The 27,028-nt window shown below is 38.2% G+C and overlaps 1 protein-coding gene across 1 annotated transcript; it reads right to left on the reverse strand.

Annotated features, from left to right (window-relative positions):
• Positions 1-2,302: 2,302 nt before the first annotated feature.
• Positions 2,303-5,075, reverse strand: LOC132148483 (sterile alpha motif domain-containing protein 9-like). Its single transcript, XM_059557176.1, has one exon. The coding sequence runs from the start codon at positions 4,508-4,510 to the stop codon at positions 2,303-2,305; it is 2,208 nt and encodes a 735-aa protein (XP_059413159.1). The 5' UTR covers positions 4,511-5,075.
• Positions 5,076-27,028: the final 21,953 nt, after the last annotated feature.

Consider the following 27,028-nt stretch of genomic DNA (forward strand, 5'->3'; position numbering starts at 1 on the left):
GTCTTTCACAGACATAGGCACCGAGTCTGGTGTTGGGTGAGGGGGGTTGTGATTGTTTGTTAATCTAATGAATAATTTATTTGTTAAATATAACAAACTTTTGTGTCTGATTGGTCCAGATTCTCAGAAAATCAGTTCAATACATAAAACTCTTAGATAATAATTTATTGTCATTCATTTAATAACTTATTAAATTTAGTTTTAGGTCAACAATACATGGGTTTACAATACACACATCTAAACCTATATCAAGCCTATATACATATGTAAATCTATAAAATAAATTTACTAAAAAAATACATATGTAAACTTATGTATAAAACATACAAAATATATATAGTTTATTTAGTATTATATATTTAGTTTATTTAGCATTGCATTTCATACATAAGGTTTTTATGGCTCACATATTCAATTCAGTGATTAATGTGAGACAAATAAACCTTCTTCAAAAGCATGTTGTACCATATTCAACATTTACTTTTTACTATAAAAAAATTAACATAAAAAATACATTAATGAAGAAATCCCAAGCTGTTTCAGTCCAGTACGATTACAGTATCTTGAATTATTACTAACAATATAAAAGTTATTTCAAGATTTTACAGCCAAAATACCTAATAAAAAGTAAAAAAAAATCTATAAACCAGAGAGCAGAAGGCACAAAGTAAATTGTTTACAGCAGGTTTATCAGTAAAGCTTTGTTCATGTTGACAATTTATAGGCCCTAGATATTTGTATATCAACTATGATACAGTAGGCTAATATATTCATAAATCGACATAATTATGGTTTAACACAATTTTACAACAGATGTTTACTGTAAATTATGAGAGATAATTTTTTTTTACAAATGTATCTCAAATGTTGTAACCTGCATTGCCTGACAAGCATTCTATTTTAAATCAGTTTATACCCATAAAGGGGTGACATATACTGGAGGATACAAACATAAAAATTGCCCTTTTTAACTCTAAAAAGGTCTTGCCTTTTTAAGGGTTAAACAAAAAATGGTATAATTCATGAAAAATATGAAAAGTCTTCTTTGATTTTATGTCCTCCAAACTGTTGCTGTTGTCATTAGTCGGTTGAAGAAAATAAATAGAAATTTGGTTTGGATCCTGACAATATATAAAAAATATTTAATTTGATTATAATTTTAGTTTTAATTAGATATAAAGTATTTTTTAGTTTTTTTATTGAATTTATTTATTTTTCTTCCAAAACAATCTTTGTCTATACACAGTTACAAATCAGTTTGATAATAGATTATTTTCTATTGAACAAATAACAGGATTAATCAAAAACCTAAATTAAATCAATTCGATTTTAGCCGGATAAAAAACATATGTATATTTTTAAAAGTAACCTGATTTAAACAGTATGTTTTACAAATACACCAAGCTTTATTCCAGTTAAATGTATGTAAATTTAAAAAAAGTGTGTATTTATTCTAAATACATTGGTTGACAATAAGCTTTTAAGAGTATAGCTGTTTCACCTATTATAATATTCCTATAATATGTTTATTAGTACAACTGTGTTTAAGATCAATGTCTCCTAGAAACATGCTGTCTCATATAACATATATTGCCTCCGGAGAATCACTTCCACAAGCTCTTACATACTGTATAACTTGTTAGGAATGGTGTCAAATACAGCAGCGTACTCTTTTGACATAGCTGTAAAACCAAATTTATCCAGGAATTAAAAATAAATAAATAAAATAAAACATTACATGACATATATGAAGCTAAAGACACATAAACAGATATTAAAAAAGTATAGTATAGTCATTCTTGCTCAATGACTCTAACAACGTGCCTGCAACTCTGCATAGCCTCATATGACGTGATGCCTGCAAGAACAATGTACGTGAAGGTATGCAAATACATAGGATACATTCATACTACAATGATTGGATGAACATTTTAATGACACGAGTCTTACACAGAGGATGTTTATTTATAATTTTTTTTAAACAATTTAGAAAAAAGTATATTATTTATATAAGATGTAAAGAAACATTCAACCATTATTATTATTATTATTAGTTTTTTTTAAAGAAATAGACCAATTTTTTTTGCTGGGTTTACAGACAATATCTGACATTTTAATTTTAAACTGTTTAATTTTACTGTAAAAATGACAGTAAAGTACTTTTAAAAAGTTATCAACCATGCTAAATGTAGTATATCCTCAACTCTAAATACCCTTCTTCTTGGATGAGAATTCATTAGCACCTAAAGACAGGTTTTGGACCATCTTTTTGGACTACTTCATCTACCCTAAACATGTTTGTCTATGTTTGTACTGTAATGTTGTATGCAACAGGTCCTTTCAGAGTGAAGCCCAGGTAAAAAGTGACATTCTCATTGTTGTGGGGTACTGAGGATGTCTTCAGAGCTGGTATATGAAATTTCATTCCTTTGGGACCCTCCAGAAATACCTTCTCGTCTTCCGTCCAGCCTGTGACACATTTCAGCAATTTAGACATTTCTGGCATTTTCCATAACTCTCCACTGAACCATTTCAGCCGTTTTTCTGAAACTGAGAACATTTTTGTGATTGTTTCAAACTTACTCTTGTGGACAAATTTTTCAAAACCAGTCCCATTGCTCAGGAAGAAATGAGTGTAGATCCTCTTTTTCCTTGGAGGGATGTCTTTCAATTTCTTGTCATAGAGTTTCTGGAGGTGTTCAACAGCAGAGAGCACTATCTCATACTTGTGTTCTTTCTCTGCTTCTGTGTCATGTTCTTCTGGCCAGAAAAGTAAGACGAGCAAGAAAAGAGTGCTTGGTAAGCACCTCTGTTTCTCTCTAGGAAACTGGTCAGTCAGACTTTGTAAATCCTGAAATGCAGCCAGCTTGGGAGACTGAGTTGAGAGGCAACTTAAAGCAAAGTGTGATGCTATGTAGTTGACAAGGTCGGATTGTGGCATTTGTGCCCCCATAGGATTGCTTGGGTAAAGTGAAATAATTTGCTCCAGAACCATGACAGGACTTTCTGGTTTGTTAAGACCACAACAATCTTTCTGGTTTGTTAGGATGGAAAAAATGGTTGTGATGTTTCCCCCACCATGATGATAAATCATCATGCGTTTCATGACAGGAGTTAACTTTCCTTGGTTTTGGTCTTTACTTTGAGAAGCACCACTAAAGTATTTACCATAGGCAGAAGACTTATTCACCAGCCAGTGCATGGGGTACTTTGTGGTCCTCTCAACAGTCTCAGATGTCTTCTCCTCATCGGTGTTCTTGTCAGTCTGGAAGTAACTCAAGTCTTCTGAAATCCATTCCAGTGCCTCCAGTATTATTTTTTGGAGGTTCTTCAGCTTCCCATGAAAAACTTCCCATGGTTTTTCTACCTCAGCAGGCATATAATCTGTGAGGAGGTATTTTATGCATTGGGAATGATTTCTTCCCGAGAACACATCAAGAGAGGAAATCAGCTTTAGCAATTCACATCCTACTTCTACTACTCCAAAAAAGCCAGCATTGTTAATGGTCTCATTGTCTTCAACTGCTGCTTTCTCACATTCCTGAAAACATTCAATAGCCTTTAGTGCTGTTTCCAAAGCACCTACAACATTTTCAGGTGTTTTTTCAGTTTGCTTCATGGCTTTAAATTTTGCTGTGAACCATTGCCTGTACACCTGACCTCTGGTATCAAGAAAGTAAGAATTGTTTGGCCTTTTCGCTACAGCAGTCTTTGCCCACTGTTCTGCTTCTTCAAATCTGTCATGTTTGTAATTGAGTCGAGCCAGCTGTTGAGCAAAAAATGCATCCTCGTGAAAACGCTTGTAAGCCGCCTTGAGAAGTTCGATAGCTTTATCTGGACATTCTTTCTCTCTCACATGCTCAATTAGAGGGGAGAAGAAGGTGTCCATTTTATCACCTTTGCTGATCCTGCGGCGTGTCATGAACAGATCTCGCAAGAACTTCATGTACTGATCTTTACCAAACCTGTGCTCAAAGAGCACATCATTGTTAAGAAGATCCAAAGCGAGACCACTTTGTTGTTGCTTGTCACCCAGAAGTTGATGGAGTAATTCCTTTGCAATCAGCGGATGAATTATTCTGATGAACTTAATGTAGGTTTTTTCATCCCTCAAATGTATTAAGACCAATCTAGCTTGCTCACTCAGAGAAGTCTCAAAGGCATGTTGTCTAAATCTATCCAAATGAACTGAAAGACCCAGGAGAGCTTCGCAATGTGACCGAGAAATGAATGAGTTCTGCACGTAAGTGTTGAGCAGTGCCACATACAGAACAAGCTTAGTAACAACAGACTTGATATCAATGCCTTGTAGTAAATGCTTGACAAACTGCTTCACATATTCAATAATTTTGTGGCTCTCAAATTCCTCACTCATCAGGACAAATGTTAGAATGAATTCTGGTTTAAACTGTTTTTCAAGGCTTTGTCGTTTTTTGGAAAACTGCTTTTTTTCTGTCTCTGAAAGCTTATGAGTAATAGAAACGTTGTGTTGAGGTGATTCCTTGCACATTTTTTCTGGATTGTGAGATCTCCTACAACTTAACAGGATGAAGCAGAGGGTTCCACGTGCTATTTTCTTGGTATTGACGGCTACTTCCAGTTCATACTTGACATCTTCTAAATACTCATGATCACAGTCTTCAAACAGCAGGAGTACAGGGAGGCATTTTTGGGGATCTTTTTCTTCATATTCTCAAAGCCAAATGGCATCTTCTGAAACAACCGATGCTGAGTATGAAGGTTTTACAACTGCACACCTTAGATCCCTTCGGTTATTCCACAGCACCTGCCTTGCCACTGTACTACCACCACTGCCCGGATGATGGTACATGTTGATGCAGCTGATAGGTGCCCGGTCCAAACTCCAACAAAGACAGTCTTTTACCAGACTGTTGACTTCATTGTAAGCATCTCTTTGAATAACCTCTCCAACAATTTTTTGATCTGCAAGCCAGAGATTCATCCAAGTTACTTTTCCTCCATGGTAAAACTGCTGCTCAATATTCTCTTTTTCAGATTTAATGACATCAGGACTAGTTTCTTCGCAGTGATTTAGACTCAAAATCTCCAAAGAACATATTTTTTCCTCCTCTCGAGTATCAAGGAAACACTCTCCTTTGACATGGATTGGTAATCGTTTCATTGTCCGTTTAGTGGTAGGCTGGACCTGTTGGAGGGTTGCATTTACTTGACTTAATGTCATCCCAACAACACTTGATCTATTTACTGTTTCAATATCACTGGATCCTAGAGCAAAGGTCTGCCATTTCTTAAAATTGTCCTCTGATTCTGCAAGGCAAATAATGTCTTCATGTCCTTCCATGTCAGTGATGAACTCATAGAACGCGTTTAGGAAAGGTGTGTCAACAGGTGAAGTAAGGAGGAAAATCACTTGAAAGGTTCCTTTGGGTAAGATGTCTTTGCAAATCAATGACACACAATCTTTTAGAAGGGTCCTTTTTGTTTTAACCCAGGTCTTCTCATCACAGGGAGGCTCGTTGCCTTTGAAATCATTTCGGCCATTGCAAAATATCCAGCTGATCTGATCAAACAAACGTTGATGACTCTCAAATTCTCGGATGCTCAAGCCACTGGGTATTTTGTAGTTCTGCAGGAAATGGCGGTTCACTGCATGGTGCTTATTGTATTCATGGCATAGCCCATAAACATTGGAATCTGGATCAAAGTCAAACACACAGAAGATGTTCATGTTCAACAAAAAATCAATGCTTTGCAGATCCTTCTCCTGAAGTTGGTTGGTAACCAGTATGTGCCATTTGTCCTTGTCCAGTATTTTCTTTCCACCCGTTATGAGCATGATGAGCTTCTTTCCCAGGTTCTGGCTTAGATCTGGTGCTGAGAAATTATTCCTTCTCTCTGCCTCTTCTCTTTGAGTATCCCTAAAACTGATGTTTTGGTAAAAGTCACTGAGGTCATCCACTGGTTCGGTTTTAGAACCTACTCTGCGAAAAACAGTGTACTTCTCAAGATGAACTTTGTTTGCCTTCTCATTGAAATTTGGCAAGCTAACAGAGAACACCCTATTCTTGACTATGCTCACTGCTGGCTTAATATCAACCTCCACAACGTAGAGTTCCTCGTTGCTGTTTGAACATACTACTTGAACAAACTGAGGTTCACCAATACATAATCGTACAAGTTCCCTATCAGAGCTAGAGAAACTCCTCTCTATGTAATCAATTGCATCACAGTATACGTCTTTTTCTTTAACAGGAATACCAATGATTTCACCATGTACGTAACCAGTGGCACCTCTACTGTCCATGACACCAAAATGTATTGTGCCATTTGTACGAACATTCATACAACCTGTAGCAAATTTCAGCACTTCCTTTGCAAACTTGGCCTGTAGTCTTTGGCGGTCTAGTGTTGCAGCAATGGCAAATGACTTATACTCATGACATGGACTAATAAAATCAACAACCCCTGATTCTGGTAAGAGTACACTGTTTTTGACATATGTAAAATCAACACCTTTTATGTCAAAAGGTCGTAGTTTTGAATCTCTCTTTGTTGCTACCATAGGCACAAAATCTTCTTTATGCTCTTCCTTGATGTCGGCTGTGGTGTCAAGACTTTTAAGTGCACTTGCTCCATGGTCATTTTTTCCAGAAGTTCTTTTGTGGGAATGTTGGCTCTGGGCTTTTTGTGAAATTACAAGCTCATCTCTTTTTTTGATTATCAAAAGCGCAGGCCCAGATTTCATTCCAATCTTTTTTTCCAGATATTCTTCTGAGAGTTCACAAAGGACCCGCCCATCTACTTCCTCTTCATGAAGTTTTTTTATGTTTGTTTCTTTAACTCCTATTGACCTTAACCAATCGCTCACCATAGACTCAGTCCAAGTCTCTAGCGGAGGATCCTCTGGCTTCTCTGCAAAACGAATAAATAAATAAATAAATAAAATAGGTGAGATCATGTTAATTAAAACAACTTTAAAATAATGACTGGTAAGTGCTGAAAAACAACAATATACTTGCCCATTGTTTAATGGCTTCTAGTGATCATTCACAGTACAAACTCAAACATCATAACATTGCGAACCTTGAAAAACAGAAATTACACTGTTATAGCAGAGACTTTTTGAAGCCATGAAAAATATATTTATCTGCATTTTGTACATTTACATTAAATAAATGTACAATTTGCTCCCCGGGCACCGCAGCATAAATGGCTGCCCACTGCTCCGGGTGTGTGTTCACGGTTTGTGTGTGTTCACTGCTGTGTGTGCACTTTGGATGGGTTAAATGCAGAGCACGAATTCTGAGTATGGGTCACCATACTTGGCTGAATGTCATGTCACTTCAATTCATAAATGTTTAACACAGGGTGCGAACACAGAACGTTGCTTTCATTTAACTTTTTATTGCTAATGCATCACATAAAAATAACTTATATGTTAATCTTAAATATTTAATAACGTTAAAAGTATGTGGGAAACACAAGTGGGACATAAATGAAATACCCAAGATGGTTTATTCTTATGGATGGGTTTGAGCCTGGGCAATAAAATGTTATCAATATTTAATGATGGTATACCATCATCGATAACAATATAAAAAAAATTCAATATATCGCAACATTTGAACAGCACCGTCTTTGTCTGTTCAATGCTTAAATCTTATTTATAAAAAAAATGTATGCCGGGTTAAATTTTTACTGTACTGTGTTGTGTATTTTCTACAATTATGTACAGCACTTTGGTCTTTGGTTCAGCACTTTGTTTGTGCTTTATAAATATATGAAAACAAACCAATAAAAAAAAACATAGTTTCACGTTTTTTTTTTTTTTTTCATTTAAAGGCGCGTTATGAGTGACAAGCAGACAGCCAACAGAACACACAAACACAAGCTGAAATGAATGCCTGCGATGAGTTGAATTTAAAATAAAAATTCACATTCAAATGCAAAAACTGAATTTGAATTTTAGGTGTGTGCCAGGGAGCCTTATCAGTGGTGCAGGAGATGTGGCGATGATGATGTCATTGTTGGCAAAATAAATAAATAAAAAATATTTTAAAAAATCCCACTTACCAAACTTTTAAATAGTCATGGCTATTCAAAAGTTTGGAATAAGTATGATTTTTTTTAAGAAAAATACATTGATAGAAAAGATTCATTTAATCAATAGTTACAGTAAAGGCATTTATATATTCTATTAAAAAAAAAAAAAAAAAATGTATCAATGTTTCCACAAAAATATGAACCAGTTGTCAACTGCTGAAATTGATGCTATTTTCAACATAAAGAATAATAAAAAATGTTTTTGAACAGCAAATCAGCACATTAGAATGATTTCAAAAGGATCATGTGACTAGTGTTAGGTAGTAGTCAGCTAGTGATTACATATATTCTGGATTACACAATCAGATTCCAAAAATTAAGTACTTATTATTAGAGTATATTTCATTTTATAATGCTTATAATAAGATAACAGTTACTTTTTTATGGATTACATGATTACATATAATTCGCACAATGAGGGTAAATCATAATTTACTGATTCTATCTAATTCTTATTTTTTTTCTATTTTTAAGTTTTCCTTTCTAAATATCCTACTATATGTCATACTGTCAGGCAGTCACAGCCACCCCAATCATTACCAGCACATGATCCCAATCACTCCCGATCCCAATAACCGGAGTACTGATAACCTGCACCTACATCCAGCAATCACTCACCTGGATAAAGCCATCGTAAGTACTCCAGCGTCCAGTCTACCATTCACTACCCCATACTGGTGCCTGACCATCTCCTCTAAACCTTCTCCGTGCAGCTCTCACAGCTACATCCACTCCCCAATCTGGCTCTGCCAGTCCCATGGCGCTGCCTGCGTCATATGCGGGGGAACCATCTGGATTTGGCGGCTTTCTACTACAAGTGTCATTATACATTGTGGCACAACCACAGAAATTCTCCACAGACCATACAAAGGTTGCATTCTTAATTTCTTTACTGTCTGGGCGTGCCCTGCAATGGGCAAAGGCCATATGGGATGCTAATAGTGTCATGAATAACTCTTATGAAGCTTTCAGCAGTCACTTTATTCGGCTCCTCTGTGGATGAAATTTCTGTCGTTGATCAACTACTGCGGTTGCGTCAGGGTGAGACGTCGACCAGTGAATATACCATCCAGTTTCAAACTTTAGCGGTGGCTAGTGGATGGAATGAAGCAGCTCTCTTGAGCTCGACTACTGAGAACCTTAACTCTCAGACAGTTAAACTCCCATATCCACTTCCCCTGGTCCCTGCCACCCTCAAAGAACTCTGTGAAGCCCGGATCTTCTCCAAGCAAGACCTGCGGAGTGCCTATAACATCGTTTGATATGAAAAGGTGATGAGTGGAAGACGGCCTTCATTACCCCTTCTGGACACTACGAATACGGCGTTATGCCATATGGACTTGCCAGTGCCCCCTCTGTTTTCCAAGGGTTTATGAACCACAAGTTAGTCATAATCAGGGGCGTCGGACTGGGGGGGTAAAGGGTACCGAGTACCCAGGGCCCGAGGCAGGGGGGGTCCCTTAGAAGTCAGTTTTCTATACATACATATACATGCACTAACATTTGTATAGCATTTATGTACAAATAAAAAAGTTATAAAAAAGTTCCTGTGCAAAACTAAACTTGTAGTTAGGCACTGGTTTGGTATAAAAAAAGTCATTTTCATGCTGTGCAGGGCCCCACCACCCCTCTCGAATTAATGTAAATGGTATGACCCGCAGTTCAGTTGCTTCTGCTGCGGTGAATCATTTAATGAGACAGGAGCTGGAGTTAGCTGTGATATAACCTAGGAAGACAGGGGAAGAGTCATGTCTTTCATTAAAAAAAGAAAATTAGGGGCTCAAAAATAAAAAGAAATAAAATTAAAGAGAGAAAGGCAAATGAGGGCAAGCAGTTGCTCACTCAACTGCTGAAATTGATGCTATTTTCAACATAAAGAAAAATAAAAAATGTTTTTGAACAGCAAATCAGCACATTAGAATGATTTCAAAAGGATCATGTGACCAGTGTTAGGTAGTAGTCAGCTAGTGATTACATATATTCTGGATTACACAATCAGATTCCAAAAATTAAGTACTTATTATTAGAGTATATTTCATTTTATAATGCTTATAATAAGATTACAGTTACTTTTTTATGGATTACATGATTACATATAATTTGCACAATGAGGGTAAATCATAATTTACTGATTCTATCTAATTCTTATTTTTTTTCTACTTTTAAGTTTTCCTTTCTAAATATCCTACTATGTGTCATACTGTCAGGAACTCACAGTCACAGCCACCCCAATCATTACCAGCACATGATCCCAATCACTCCCGATCCCAATAACCGGAGTACTGATAACCTGCACCTACATCCAGCAATCACTCACCTGGATAAAGCCATCATCACATAAATACTCCAGCGTCCAGTCTACCATTCACTACCCTGTACTGGTGCCTGACCATCTCCTCTAAACCTTCTCCGTGCAGCACTCAAAGCTACATCCACTCCCCAATCTGGCTCTGCCAGTCCCATGGCGCTGCCTGCGTCATATGCTGGGGAACCAGCTGGATGTGGCGGCTTTCTACTACAAGTCTCATTATACATTGAGGCATAACCACAGAAATTCTCCACAGATCGTACAAAGGTTGCATTCTTAATTTCTTTACTGTCTGGGCGTGCCCTGCAATGGGCAAAGGCCATATGGGATGCTAATAGTGTCATGAATAACTCTTATGAAGCTTTCAGCAGTCACTTTATTCGGCTCCTCTGTGGATGAAATTTCTGTCGTTGATCAACCACTGCGGTTGCGTCAGGGTGAGATGTCGACCAGTGAATATACCATCCAGTTTCAAACTTTAGCGGTGGCTAGTGGACTACTGAGCCCTTAACTCTCAGACAGTTAAATTCCCATATCCACGTCCCCTGGTCCCTGCCACCCTCAAAGAACTCTGTGAAGCCCGGATCTTCTCCAAGCTAGAGCTGCGCAGTGCCTATAACATCGTTCGTATATGAAAAGGTGATGAGTGGAAGATGGCCTTCATTAATGCATCATCGAGCATTGACATTGTTTTAACATAAATATCTACTCTTGGAGGAGTTCTCCCCAGAGTCAAAAGTTTACATGAAAACATTGTATATTTCCCTCCATTGTCAAAATCTAACACTCGCGAAAACACAGATCGTTAGCCCCTTTTTTACCACATTGTTATGCAAATTAGCTTGTGCACGCTCTTACATTAAGTACAGGATTGTTCTCAGTTTAATGCACATCTTAATGATTGAAAATGACTTATTTTAAAACGTAATTCAAAGACTGAATGTCTAGTTTGGCGGTTAGTGTACCCTGTGATTCTATAGTCTGCATTTATTTTAAACAGAAAAATAATCAGCAATTAACTAGTACTTTAAAAAAGGTATTGTGACAATAAAGGATATTTTAGCAACCATCTGAAGCCATATATTTCAGTTTCAGACCCTGCAGCAGCAGGCCCCTCATCATGGCCAGGTGAAAGCAGTGACAGTGAGGTGGATGTGACAGTGAGACAAGGTGAGCTTTTAGCGGAATTGCCTGTTTTAACACTTAGTAATTAAGTGTTAAGAGAAAATAAGCAAAATGGGTACATTGTTATTGTACACATTTAAACTTTAAAGGGATAGTTCACCAAAAAATGAAAATTCTGTCATCATTTACTCTCCCTCAAGTTGTTCCAAACCTGTATGATTTCCTTTCTTCTGCTAAACACAAAAGAAGATATTTTAAAGAAGGTTGGTAATTAAACAGTTGCTGGTCCCCATTGACTTCCATAGTAATTTTTTTTCCTACTATGGAAGTCAATGGGGTCCATCAGTCGTTTGGTTACTGACTTTCTTTAAAATATCTCACCCATTGGTATCACTATGGTATTTGGTACGGGGGCCCAGCAAGATGGTTTGTACCCAGGGCCCAAAATTTGGTGCTACGCCCCTGTTCATAATGTATATAGATGATATATATTCCAGGAACCTGGCCGAACTTCGCCATAACGTTATGCAGGTCCTACAGAAGCTACGACAACACCATCTATTCCTGGAGCTTGAGAAATGTGAATTCCACCACTCCACGGTACAGTTCCTCGGCTATAACATCAGCCCAGAAGGTCTCCAGATGGACCAGGGGAAGGTAACAGCCATTACGGAGTTTCCTGTTCCTCAGTCAGTGAAGGAACTCCAGAGGTTCTTGAGATTTGCTAATTTCTATCAACTCTTTATTCAAGATTTCAGTCTACATACAGCTCCATTGACCACCCTCCTTCGAGGAAAGCCAAAGTCCCTTTCCTGGACTTCTACCACCTACGAAGCCTTCCACCGCCCACGAAGCCTTCCGAGCACTCAAAGAAGCCTTCAGCACAGCTCCCATCCTTTGTCACCCAAATCCTGAGTCTCCATTTGTGGTTAAAGTTGACCACCACCATCAGTGTAGGAGCCGTGCTGTCCTGGCAGTTCAGTGAGCCTCCACGCCTCCAGATAATTTTTTATTGTTTCTGCAGTGAAGAAATGCATTTTGTTTCTACACTATGCTCTACACCATTTTATTAAGCTATTATATTATATTATATTATATTATATTATATTATATTATATTATATTATATTATATTAAACAATATGTTATTAAGTTTTAGAACAAGTTTCTAATTTTATGTTCTATTTATGTAAAGGCTGTGTAAATTTCATGTGTTTAATGGGCGGGTGCGTTGAACATTTGAGGCACATTTAAACTGGAGTGGAGGGAGTTACCAAACTCGGGGGAACTCAGCTGACAAGTAGCACAACTCCGTCTCTCACTGTTGTTTTTAATGCTTTCAGGTAAATGTAGTCCCTAAAATTACACAAATAATGTATACAACTTTTCCTGACACTTTCTTAGATGAAACTGACATGCTTCTGTTGAATATTTACTTTACAGAAATGGTGTCATGGGAATAAGTCCATTAGCATCACAAGCATTAGCTAAATATAGAGGATAACTATAAGAGGTAAACTAGCTATAAATTTGAGCTCTTATTTATGAAAGTTTGGGATTTTAATCACATTTTATGTGTAGATTATTTTTTTTATAGCTTTGTAAATGTTTTGCTGGCAATCTGTTAATGGATGAATTGAAATAAGCTAGCCTAATTTAACCTAAAAGTTTGCACTGTACTGTTTATACACTTACATGAACTAAAATAGGCTGAAACTATTCCAAACACATTTTTCATTTTCATTGTAGACAAATATTGATTAAATAACTGTACTGTGGTTTTAGGAGTGTCAGAAAATAGCCCTCTAATGGGAGCTACTGATTGAGATATAGGAAACACCGGTGATCTGATTATTAAATAACTTAGAGGGATAGTTCACCCAAAAATGGTTTAACAATTATTTCATTAATGACTTACCCTCATGTCGTTCCAAACCCGTAAGACCTCCGTTCATCTTCGGAACACAGTTTAACACCCCAAAAAAGGAGCTCAGCACCCCTAAAACTTGGAGTAAGAAATTTTGTTATTCTAAAATTTTTGTTCGTCTTTTACACGGTTAAATATTGTCCAAAACATACTCCGTAGTTTGTGGTTTAAAATGTATGTGTTAAGGAGGAAAATGAAAACATTCCCGCATAGCAAATGGTGTCATCTTCTTCTCTTCTTCTACTTCTGTGTACCTGCACCGCTCAGCACGACCGTCATCCAGCGCGAAACACACGAAGAGTGAGAACCCGTGATGTAGTGTTGTGATCGGTTGTGGTGCAACTAAGTTCCGAAACCATATCGGTGAATACTGGAGTCAGTATCCTGAATCACCATGGTGGTACATCTATAATAAGTGTTTATTTTCAGACTATTTTAGTCCGGCGGGTCGCCGCCGCTGTGGAGTAGCACAGGACCTGGGTGACTCGTCCATAGTCATAAACGGAGAGAAGTAACGCCGGTTACAATGTTCTTCCACAAGACGCATGCAGTTCTGTTTATTAACTGCTAGAGCGTGAAACAAAAACAGAAGCGCGACAAATAAACTGCGTACCTGTGTACTGCGTACGTGTGTCTCTGTTGTTAAAGTTTATCGTTAATTTAAAACTCGGGAGTCATGTAAACATGAAGTCACGTGCGTCTTTTCTCGTCAGTCGTCATGGAAACATGAAGCCCTGGCGTTTTGAGTGAAAACACGTATCACTGAAAACACTCACTGTGGCTTTTTAAAAGAATTGTTATTAATTCCTAGATTTATATCTGTTATTTTTCAGTTGTGGCTGACAATCAAACTAGACAATAAAAGAAAGTTTCATGTTTTTCTTTTGCTGTATTTATTCATTCATCACACACAGGATTTAACCTGAACCAGGCTTAACTCCTGAACTCCTAGCATTACTCTCTCTCTCTCTCTGTGTGTGTGTGTGTGTGTGTGTGTGTGTGTGTGTGTGTGTATGTGTGTGTGTGTGTGTGTGTGTGTGTGTGTGTGTGTGTGTGTGTGTGTGTCTGTGGCCTGGCAGTGAGCAATGGACATACGACAATTCTTTAAAAGAAAAAAGACAGATTCAGGTGAGAGACGAGACAGTCCATAATGACCTCTGTCTTGTTTTTTTTTTCTTCTGCTGAAAAGAGTTAAGTTAAAGTAACAGATAATGCAAACCTGCTGCTTTTGTATTAAATTACTTATCTAGGCAATGGTCCCCTGCTTTTATTTTTTATTTATTTATTTCAAACTCACAAGTTTCTCTTGTGAAAGGAATTTGTCATTTAAAAAAAGTTTCTAAGCCCAATAATAATAATAATAATAAAGACATTTAAAATGACTCTTGATATGAAGCTTGTTTTATTATTATTTATTGATGACATATTGGTTTATGAAAGTTCAGACAGGCGTGCATCCAGATATGTTAGAGATGGCCATTTGTAAATAATTTACAGAAGATGAATTACATTTTGTTGTCCAAGTACCTGTTACTTTGTTCAATGACAATAAAGTTGAATCTAATGTAACCAATCTGATGACTGTTGATACAAAAGGAGGCACATGGAGTTAACGGTCAGGAAAACCAGCTGAGTGAAGAAGGTTTTGTGTTTGTTACAGGGGGCTGTCTGTGTGAACTCTCACAATTAAGCTGTTGTTTTGAAAAGGTCTCAAAAAAAATAAAAATAAAACTGGATTTTGGAGTTAGTTGAATCAATGTTAAAGTTATAGTTATTTTTCAATAGACATATTTTTTGTTTTCGTGTGAAAAGAGGGTGGGTGGAGGCATTGGGGCTCATTGGGTGCTCAGCACCCCTAAAGCTCTGACCCTAGAATCGCCCCTGGTTCTGAGCTTTCTGTCCCTCCATTGAAAATGTATGTACGGTCTACTTTCCATGGTTAGAAAGGTAATAAAAATATCTTCAAAGTAGTCCATGTGACATCAGAGGGTCAGTTAGAATTTTTTGAAGCATCGGAAATACAATTTGGTCCAAAAATAGCAAAAACTATGACTTTATTCAGCATTGTCTTCTCTTCCGTGTCTGTTGTGAGACCGTTCAAAACACAGCAGTTTAGTGATATCCGTTTCGCGAACGAATCACTTGATGTAACCGGATCTTCTTGAACCAGTTCACCAAATCGAACTGAATCATTTGAAACGGTTCGCGTCTCCAATACGCATTAATCCACAAATGACTTAAGCTGTTAACTTTTTTAATGTGGCTGACACTCCCTCTAAGTTAAAACAAACCAATTTCCTGGAGTAATTCATGTACTCAAAAAGTACACTGACTGAACTGCTGTGAAGAGAGAAGTGAAGATGAACACGGAGCCGAGCCAGATAATGACTCGTTCACGAGTCAAGAACCGGTTGCATCGGTTTTCGGATTACCAGTAGTTCTTTCGGACAGTTCGATTCAATAAACTGATGATTCGAGAACCGAGGAGCTGATGAATACTGCGCATGTGTGATTCAGTGTGAAGCAGACTGACACTCAGAGCGTCTGAACCGAACTGATTCTGTGCTAATGTTATGAGCCCATGTAAACCAAAGACTTGAATCAAAGGCCAATCATCGCCAATGACGATTAATAGTCATTGGAGATGTTTTGCTATTTTTGGACCAAAATGTATTTTCGATGCTTCAAAATATTCTAACTGACCCTCTGATGTCACATGGGCTACTTTGATGATGTTTTTCTTACCTTTCAGGACATGGACAGTATACCATACACACAGCTTCAATGGAGGGACTGAGAGCTCTCAGACTAAATCTAAAATATCTTAAACTGTGTTCCGAAGATAAATGGAGGTCTTATTGGTTTGGAACGACATGAGGGTGAGTTTTTTTGGGTGAACTACCCTTTAAGTCATTTGTGGATTAATGCTTATTGGAGACGCAAACCATTTCAAACGATTCAGTTCGATTGGGTGAACTGTTTCAAGAAGATCCAGTTACATCGAGTGATTCGTTCGCGAACCGGATATCACTAAACTGCAGAGTTACCAAGAGTTTTGAACTCGCTCACAACAGACACGGAAGAGAAGACAATGCTGAATAAAGTCGTAGTTTTTGCTATTTTTGGACCAAAATGTATTTTCGATGCTTCAAAAAATTCTAACTGACCCTCTGATGTCACATGGACTACTTTGATGATGTTTTTCTTACCTTTCTGGACATGGACAGTACACCGTGCACACAGTTTCAGTGGAGGGACTGACAGCTCTCGGACTAAATCTAAGATAGCTTAAACTGTGTTCCAAAGATAAATTGAGGTCTCACAGGTTTGGAAAGACATGAGGGTAAGTCATTAATGAGATAATTTTTATTTTTGGGTGAACTAACCCTTTAAATCGTGATTGGTTGTATTTTAAACAGCTTCGGAACAAATGTACACTTATGATTAAAAAAAATCAGCAAATGCTAGTAAGTTCTGGAAAAACAAAGTTTTTGACTGGTAATAGATGTGTTTCAGGTCTTACCCATTGCTTAACAAAAGATTTTTACCTTTGATGTCTGCTCTGCATTACAAGACCTGGATGTGAATAAATCATCAGGTCATTGTTTTTCAGAATCAGTTGTTTGAAGAGTAAAAAAATTGGTCGGTCTTAACGCAAATTTACAACTGGCAAGTCGGTCGGACTAAGACCAAAAAAAAAAAAAAAAGATTTGAGTAGTTCCTATATTATATTAGGCATTATATTGACTCCATACTGGACGCTTACAGAAGGATAATCTTTCATTTATGTGCGGGAAACTTCATCATAAGCATTCATAATTTTTTTTTTTTTTGTTTCATGCTAAACTGGTGTTGATAAATGTACTCTTTATATTAATAAGTCAGTTTATATCGTCACTGTTTTTAATTGTCTGGAGAGTTTTCCAGTGTCAAATTTTTGTTTGCATTATATTTATTATGAAGGGCCAAATTATAATCTTTATAACAAAACATTTACATGTGTGGAGATTTATAAAGTTTGTGTTAACGAGAATATATTCTATGAAACATGTTTAAGTTTAATTGAATATTTTAATGTTTTAAAATATATTTGGATTTATAGAAATCTAATATATTTACATGTACAGAAATGTAATATGTTAACAAATATTAGAAATGAATATATGGACATATATTGCTAATTAATATATTTACATATTATGATATCTATTATTATTATTATCTATTATTATGATATCAGAAGAAACAGCCGAACAACAGAGAAGGACAGCAGCTTGTAAGTGTTTAGTCTCGTTTTCTCATTAGACTACTGTGTGATCGTCATTGCTAGGAAAGTTTTTGGTTTAAATTGTGTGTCTTACCCTGGTAAATACATGCTGAAAGTGATGCTTGGTTTAGCGTTTGCCTATCGTGGGACTGCCCAGTTTCGATCTGCTAAATAGTGAGGCGTGGCCAGCTGACTTCAATCACAGGTAATCAGGCAAATACAAAAGCAGGGTCACGGCAGCCCTCATGTGAATCCTCCTCGTGTGAAGACCGACAAGTGTAGACCATCGACTCTACCTGCGCGACTCCACCAAGCAAGGACACCCACAGGGCACTTGAGTATTGCTTTTCTCCTCCTCCTTTAATTTTGGTATAGCTTATTCTCAAATACATATTTCTTACACTTGTAGTCACTATGTGCTTTCAGATCTCTACTATCACTACTAACACTCAGAGAGCACGCTACATACATCGCAGGAAGGCCTGTCTGACAAACCTACTGCCTGTCCCTCTGACCTCTACTACTACGCTCTCCATTCCAGTTGGTCTCTGGAACTGCCAGTTTGCAGTTAACAAAGCAGACTTAACTTCTTCCATTTCTACTCATTCCGGTCTCAACCTCATGGCATTGACTGAGACTTGGATCAAACCTGAAGACACTGCCACTCCCGCAGCCCTCTCCACTAACTTCACTTGTTCCCACACTCCTCGTACCACTGGGAGGGGTGGAGGTACTGGTCTCCTTATATCAAAAGAATGGAAATTTGATCTTTAGCCATCACCTACAGGTAATGGTTCATTTGAATCACATGCTATTACTGTAACCCATCCTGTTAAAATTCACTTTGTGGTCATTTATCGTCCCCCTGGTCAATTAGGAAACTTCTTGGAGGAGTTGGATGTGCTGCTATCAAACTTTCCTGAAGATTGTACTCCTCTGGTACTGCTTGGTGACTTCAACATCCACCTAGATAAACCCCAGGCTGCTGACTTCAAAACCAGGCTTCAAACTTCAGGCAACCAACTGGACCTCATCTACATGCGCTGTTGCTCTATGGACAACTCTTCAGTTGCTCCACTGCACACCTCAGACCACTTCTTCATTACTGCTAACCTAGCACTTACTTCTGAAGCGGCACAAACTACAACGCAGGTCACATTTCGACGGAACCTACGCTCACTCTCTCCATCTCGCCTATCTTCTGTGGTTTCATCCTCACTTCCTGCACTCTCTCAGTTTTCAGCTCTGGACACGAACAGCGCTACGGACACTCTTTGCTCCACTTTAACATCTTGCTTGGACAACTTTTGCCCACTGTTGTCTAGACCAGCATGCACCGCCCCATCTGCACCCTGGCTGTCCGAGGTTCTCCGTGAACATCGCTCTAAACTCAGGGCTGCAGAGAGGAAATGGCAGAAATCAAGAAACCTTACCGACCTCAGTGTGTATCAGTCTCTCCTCTCTTCTTTCTCTGCAAATGTCTTCACGGCTAAAACATCCTACTACCACAACAAAATGAACAGCTGTTGTGACGCTTGGACACTCTTCAAAACTTTCTCCTCTCTTCTTAATCCGCCTCCACCACCTCCTCCATTGACTCTTACAGCGGACGACTTTGCAGTTTTCTTCACAAATAAGACAAGAACCATCAGTGACCAATTCTCCACACCACAGACTGACGAGAACTTCACAAAGACCGACGCACACTCTTTCTCCTCCTTCTCCCCACTCTCAGAGATGGACGTCTCCAAACTTCTCCTGTCAAATCATCCTACTACTTGTCCACTTGATCCGATCCCCACTCACCTCCTTCAAGCGATCTCTTCTTCAGTCATACCTTCGCTTACTCACGTTATCAACTCCTCTCTTCACTCTGGAACATTTCCCTCAGCATTTAAGCAGGCTCGGGTAAGCCCAATGCTCAAGAAACCATCTCTAAATCCAGCGCTTCTTGAAAACTACAGACCGGTATCCCTTCTTCCATTCATTGCAAAGACACTTGAGCGAGATGTGTTCAACCAGCTTTCTATGTTCCTTGTACAGAAAAACCTCCTGGACAGCAACCAATCTGGCTTCAAAAGTGGCCACTCAACTGAGACTGCTCTGCTCTCAGTTACTGAAGCCCTGTGACTAGCAAGAGCAGCTTCAAAATCCTCAGTACTCATCTTACTGGACCTGTCTGCTGCTATTGACACTGTTAATCACCAGATTCTCCTGTCCACCCTCAGAAAGATGGGCATCTCTGGAACCGCACTCCTGTGGGTTAAGTCCTACCTCTCTGACAGATCCTTCAGTGTGTCTTGGAGGGGTGATGTTTCTAAGTCACAACACCTTGCTACTGGGGTTCCTCAAGGCTCAGTACTTGGACCACTTCTCTTCTCCGTCTACATGACGTCATTAGGATCTGTCATTCAGAAGCATGGCTTTTCTAATCACTGCTACACTGATGACACCCAACTCTACCTCTCATTCCAACCAGATGACCCGACTGTAGCTACTTGCATTTCAGCCTGTCCGAACGACATTTGTAGCTGGATGAATGACCATCACCTTCAGCTTAACCTTACGAAGACAGAAATCCTGGTGATTCCAGTTAACCCATTGCTTCATCACAACTTTTCTATACAGCTGAGTTCGTCAACCATTACTCCTTCAGGGACTGCCAGAAACCTAGGAGTTGTGATGGACCATCAGTTAAGCTTCACAGACCACATTGCTACAATGACCCGGTCCTGCAGATTTGCCTCATACAACATTAGGAAGATTCAACCCTTCCTGTCAGAGCAAGCCACCCAACTTCTTGTCCAAGCTCTTGTTCTCTCCAGACAGGACTATTGTAATGCTCTCCTGGCGGGCCTTCCTGCATGTACTGTCAAGCCTCTGCAATTGATCGAGAACGCAGCAGCGAGGGTTGTCTTCAATGAGCCAAAAAAAAGCTCACGTTAGTCCTCTCCTCATCAGGTTACACTGGCTACCAGTAGCGGCTCGGATCAAATTCAAGGTACTGATGCTTGCCTACAAGACGACCACTGGCATGGCACCAACATACCTAAACTCACTGGTTAAATTTTGTGTGCCCTCCAGAAGTTTGCGCTCTGCAAGTGAACAACGCCTTGTCGTGCCATCCCAAAGAAGTTCAAAATCACTCTCACGGACCTTTTCCTGGACTGTGCCCAGCTGGTGGAATGACCTCCCAATCTCAATTCGTACAGCTGAGTCTTTACTCATTTTCAAGAAACACCTAAAGACTCATCTTTTTGGTCAACACTTAACCAACTAAGCAGTTTTCCTTCTTTTCTTGTCTTTTCATTTATAAATAAAAAACAAAAAAAACAACCTGGCTATGCGTTCTGTACTAGACTGAGACTTGTCATGGCACTTGTATACTGTTGTTGTTCTCTTGTTGACCTGACTGCTTCTATTGTTCTCATTTGTAAGTCGCTTTGGATAAAAGCGTTTGCTAAATGATTAAATGTAAATGTAATCTAAATATACTTGCATATAAAGTCAATAAATATATGTAAATATTTCCGATAAAAATATATTTAAATATATTTAATATATGTGAAAGACTTTATAAGCGGCCAAAATAAAATATTTAAATAGATTTTTTTATATATATATTTCAAAATATATTTACATATACAGAAAAGTAGTATGTTAACAAATATTAAAAATGAATATATTAACACATACAAACCCGATTCCAAAAAAGTTGGGATAAATTGTGAATAAAAACAGAATGCCAGAATGTGGAAGTTTCAAATTTCAATATTTTATTCAGAATACAACAGATGACATATCAAATGTTTAAACTGAGGAAATTTATCATTTTAAGGGAAAAATAAGTTGATTTTAAATTTCATGGCATCAACATGTGTCAAAAAAGTAGGGATAAGGCCATGTTTACCACTGTGTGACATCCCCTCTTCTTTTTATAACAGTCTGCAAACGTCTGGGGACTGAGGAAACAAGTTGGTCAAGTTTAGGAAGAGGAATGTTGTCCCATTCTTGTCTAATACAGGCTTCTAGTTGCTCAACTGTCTTAGGTCTTCTTTGTCACGTCTTCCTCTTTATGATGCGCCAAAGGCTGCAGGCTGGCCATGTCAGTACCCGGATCCTTCTTCTATGCAGCCATGATCTTGTAATTGATGCAGTATGTGGTCTGGAATTGTCATGTTGGAAAATGCCTAAGGTCTTCCCTGAAAGAGACGACGTCTGGATGGGAGCATATGTTGTTCTAGAACTTGGATATACCTTTCAGCATTGATGGTGCTTTTCCAGATGTGTAAGCTGCCCATGCCACGCACACTCATGCAACCCCACACCATCAGACATGCAGGCTTCTAAACTGAGCACTGCTAACAACTTGGGTTGTCAAAATGTAGACTGGAACAGCTGGGGAAATTTGCAGTGAAACAGTTCAAACAGATGGGCAGGAGGGATGACCACTGAGACAGTCCGAGATGACCACGGGCTCAAGCACAGAGAAGGCAGCTCCAGAGGAAGGGCCAGGCAGACACAGGAAACCCGTAGCTTCAAGTGAAACTCAAATGTCACAGTCTAGTCGCCAGGTAGAGACTCACGATACCAGAGACTTGACACGTGAGAGGTGAGCTGCTTCCAGGCAGTGGGGTTCAGTGGCCTGGAAATCTGAGTGTGGGCAAGACAGGACAATACACAAAAACAAGCAAGACTCAAAACGACACAGACAATTGAAAACAAATTTAGAACCAAGCAAAAGAAAACCAAAGCTATCCAAAGATATAATCTAAGAGTAAGAACAAAAACAAAATCCAAAACTGGAATCACTTAAACAAGAATAGATGAAAATCTAAATCAAATGAGAAACAAAACTAGATTAGAATACACACAAAATATTTTGAACTAAAACTAGACAAAACTAAAGACCAAAAAGGATATAAATAACTAGAGAAGCGATCAAAAATAATGATCAATCTCAAAGGGATAAATTCTGGGCCAAGAGACAAGTAAACACCAAAAACGAACCAGCAGAGATACAAGGAAAGAGAACCCAATATATAGAGCAGTACACAGGATCAGGATCAGGTGAAAACAATCAAGCAGACAAGGGCTAAACAAGGGGACGTGACCAGGGGTAACAAGGAGGTGGGACAAGAGGAGCATGTGGCAGACACGAACAAAGACAGAACCATGTGCTTAGACACAAAACAAACAAAGAAACATGGAACAGAGACAATATGGACAGGACTGTCAGGGCAGGATCCTCCTGACAATGGCTTCTTTTTTGACCTATAGAGTTTTAGCCGGCAACGGCGAATGGCAGGGTGGATTGTGTTTACCGTTGTTTTCTGGAAGTATTCCTGAGCCCATGTTGTGATTTCCATTACAGTAGCATTCCTGTATGTGATGCAGTGCCGTTTAAGGGCCTGAAGATCACAGGCATCCAGTATGGTTTTCCGGCTTTGGTGATCCTCTGCCCATCTTGACTTCTGAGAGACACTGCCACTCTGAGGTTCTTTTTATACCCAATCATGTAGCCAATTGACCTAATAAGTAATAAAATTGGTCCTCAAGCTGTTCCTTATTTGTACATTTAACTTTTCCGTCCTCTTATTGCTACATGTCGCAACTTTTTTGGAATGTGTAGCTCTCATGAAGTCCAAAATGAGCCAATATTTGGCATGAAATTTCAAAATGTCTCACTTTCAACATTTGATATGTTATCTATATTCTATTGTGGATAAAATATAAGTTTATGAGATTTTAAAATTATTCCGTTGCTTTTTTACTCACAATTTCTACAGTGTCCCAACATTTTTGGAATCAGGGTTTGTATTGCAAATTAATATATTTACATAGTCTATTATCTAAATGTATTTAAATATAAAGGAAATAAATATATGTAAATATTTCCGATAAAAATATACTTCAAATGTGTGAAAAAATATTAAGTACAGCCGACCCGTACTTAACTGTGAAAGTTTTCAAAGATCAGTTTTTTTTCATAGCGACTCTTAATTTTATAATGCCTATAGCTCCGAAAGTTGGAAACTTAGAGGAGTGAAACCGTTGTCATCTTTACCAGCTTCAAAGCTCTTGTCCGTAAACCCCTTGATAAGTCCGCCAGTAAGGAATGTGAAAGAAAGGCGTTCTTCATGTTTAATGTCTATTACCAATAAACATGCAGACTGCTGGAATAAAATAAAAATTTTTTAGGTTGAGCTCGATTTGTGAAAACATTCACAATAGCATTTTATCGCATGGCCGGGTTTCTCTTTGCTCTGCCCCCCTTTTTTGTCTAATATTGTCATATGGTTGCTGTTCCAATGAAAAACTGTTTCCAATTTATTAGGTAAATGAACTTAAATATATATGTATTCTGATCTTAAAAATTACATCGCTATTCTGATCTGTGAATGTTTGCACAGTCCAGTACGGGTCACCTGACCATTCCCAGGGTCACTAACATCACTTTTCTGATCTGTGAAAACTTTCACAGTTGAGTTTTGGTCAGCTGACCCTTCCCTGGGTCACTTACATCTCTATTCTGATCTGTGAAAACTTTCACAGTTAAGTGCGGGTCAGTTGACCCTTACCTGGGTTAATAACATCAATATTCTGATCTGTGAAAACTTTCACAGTTAAGTGCAGGTCAGCTGACCTTTTCCTGAGTCATGTACATCACTATTCTGATCTGTGAAAATTTCCACAGTTGAGTTTTGGTCCGCTGACCCTTCCCTGGGTCACTTACATCACTATTCTGATCTGTGAAAACTTTCACAGTTGAGTTTTGTACCGCTGACCCTTCCCTGGGTCACTTACATCACTATTCTGATCTGTGAAAACTTTCAAAGTTCAGTACATGTCAGCTGACCCTTCCCAGGGTCACTAACATCACTTTTTTGATCTGTGAAAACTTACACAGTTCAGTACGGGTCAGCTGACCCTTTGCTGGGTTAATAACATCAATATTTTGATCTGTGAAAACTTTCACTGTTCAGTACGGGTCAGCCGACCCTTCCCTGGGTCACTTACATCACTATACTGATCTGTGAAAACTTTCACAGTTAAGTATTGGTCAGCTGACCCTTTGCTGGGTTAATAACATCAATATTTTGATCTGTGAAAACTTTCACAGTTCAGTACAGGTCAGCTGAGGGATTCAAGGGTCACTAACATAATTTTTCTGATCTGTGAAAACTTTCACAGGTGAGTTTTGGTCAGCTGAGCCTTCCCTGGGTCACTTACATTGCTATTCTGATCTGTGAAAACTTTCACAGTTAAGTAAGGGTCAGCTGACGCTTCCCTGGGTCACTAACATCACTTTTCTGATCTGTGAAAACTTTCACAGTTGAGTTTGTGGTTGGCTGACCCTTCCCTGGGTCACTTACATCTCTATTCTGATCTGTGAAAACTTTCACAGTTAAGTGCGGGTCAAAGCTGACCCTTTCCTGAGTCATGTACATTACTATACTGTCACAGTTGAGTTTTGGTCCGCAGCATTGGGGGATTTGGTGCAGCATTGGGGGAATTGGTGATCCTCTGCCCATCTTGACTTCTGAGAGACACTGCCACTCTGAGAGGTTGTTTTTATACCCAATCATTTAGCCAATTGACCTAATAAGTAATAAAATTGGTCCTCAAGCTGTTCCTTATTTGTACATTTAACTTTTCAGTCCTCTTATTGCTACATGTCCCAACTTTTTTGGAATGTGTAGCTCTCATGAAGTCCAAAATGAGCCAATATTTGGCATGAAATTTCAAAATGTCTCACTTTCAACATTTGATATGTTATCTATATTCTATTGTGGATAAAATATAAGTTTATGAGATTTTTAAATTATTCCATTGCTTTTTTACTCACAATTTCTACAGTGTCCCAACTTTTTTGGAATCAGGGTTTGTATGGCAAACAGAGGTGGGTAGAGTACCCAAAAACTGTACTCAAGTAAAAGTAAAAGTACTTCTAGAAATATTTACTCAAGTAAAAGTAAAAGTACTAGTCTTGAATAGTTACTTGAGTAAGAGTAAAAGAGTATCGGATAAAAATTCTACTAAAGTAGTTAGTTACTAGTTACTTTTGGTCATATATACTGAGCCTATTTTTATTTAGATATAGATAAAATGTATGTAATGTATGTGTGTGTGTATAAATGTATATATTTCATCAGCCTTTACTCCAATTTATGTAATTTATTATAAAACCCTGTCTGTTTACTTAAGTAACAGATATAGGTGTCATGCCATAACATATTTTTAATACGACTGAGTTTATATTAAATGTGAATTTAACATTGAAAGTTAATGTGATATAAATATTGCAACTAATCTTTCATTGTTCAGAAAGAGAGCAAATAACATTTACATTATTAAAGATCATTTTCACTGACAGTCTAGATTTCAATCACTCTCAGAAATTCCCATTCAATCACTGAAACCGTTAACACTGTGAAATCAATATCTTAATGAAAGATTCGTACACACATATGCACTTTGTTGTTTCTGACGAGAGAATTCGCCAGAAAGAGGTATTCAGTCAGTGAGTGAGTGAAGGAAGCACCGGCATTTTAGCAGACTCATCTGAACGCCTCTGATTGGCCAATGCTTTAATAAGCTCAAAATAATCTTGTGTGATTGGTTATAATGCACAGTGCTGTAAAAACACATCTATCTCTGGCTCAGCGCCAGCAAGCAATCACAGATTAAGTATGGGTCAGCTGACATGTACTGAACTTTGAAAGTTTTCACAGATCAGAATAGTGATGTAAGTGACCCAGGGAAGGGTCAGCGGTACAAAACTCAACTGTGAAAGTTTTCACAGATCAGAATAGTGATGTAAGTGACCCAGGGAAGGGTCAGCGGACCAAAACTCAACTATGAAAGTTTTCACAGATCAGAATAGTGATGTAAGTGACCCAGGGAAGGGTCAGCGGACCAAAACTCAACTGTGAAAGTTTTCACAGATCAGAATAGTGATGTACATGACTCAGGAAAAGGTCAGCTGACCTGCATTTAACTGTGAAAGTTTTCACAGATCCGAAACGTGATGTTAGTGACCCAGGGATGGGTCAGCTTACCTGTACTGAACTGTGAAAATTTTCACAGATCCGAAAAGTATTGATGTTATTAACCCAGCATAGGGTCAGCTGACCCATACTTAACTGTGAAAGTTTTCACAGATCAGAATAGTGATGTTAGTGACCCTGGGATGGGTCAGGTCAAAGTCACCTTTATTTATATAGCGCTTTAAACAAAATACATTGCGTCAAAGCAACTGAACAACATTCATTAGGAAAACAGTGTCAATAATGCAAAAATGATAGTTAAAGGCA

Source organism: Carassius carassius, chromosome 9 (assembly GCF_963082965.1).
Source record: "Carassius carassius chromosome 9, fCarCar2.1, whole genome shotgun sequence".
Classification (NCBI taxonomy): Eukaryota; Metazoa; Chordata; class Actinopteri; order Cypriniformes; family Cyprinidae; genus Carassius; species Carassius carassius.

Coding starts and splice junctions, on each gene's coding strand:
- LOC132148483 (XM_059557176.1), bottom strand. CDS start 4,510: ATGTGCAAGGAATCACCTCAACACAACGTTTCTATTACTCATAAGCTT.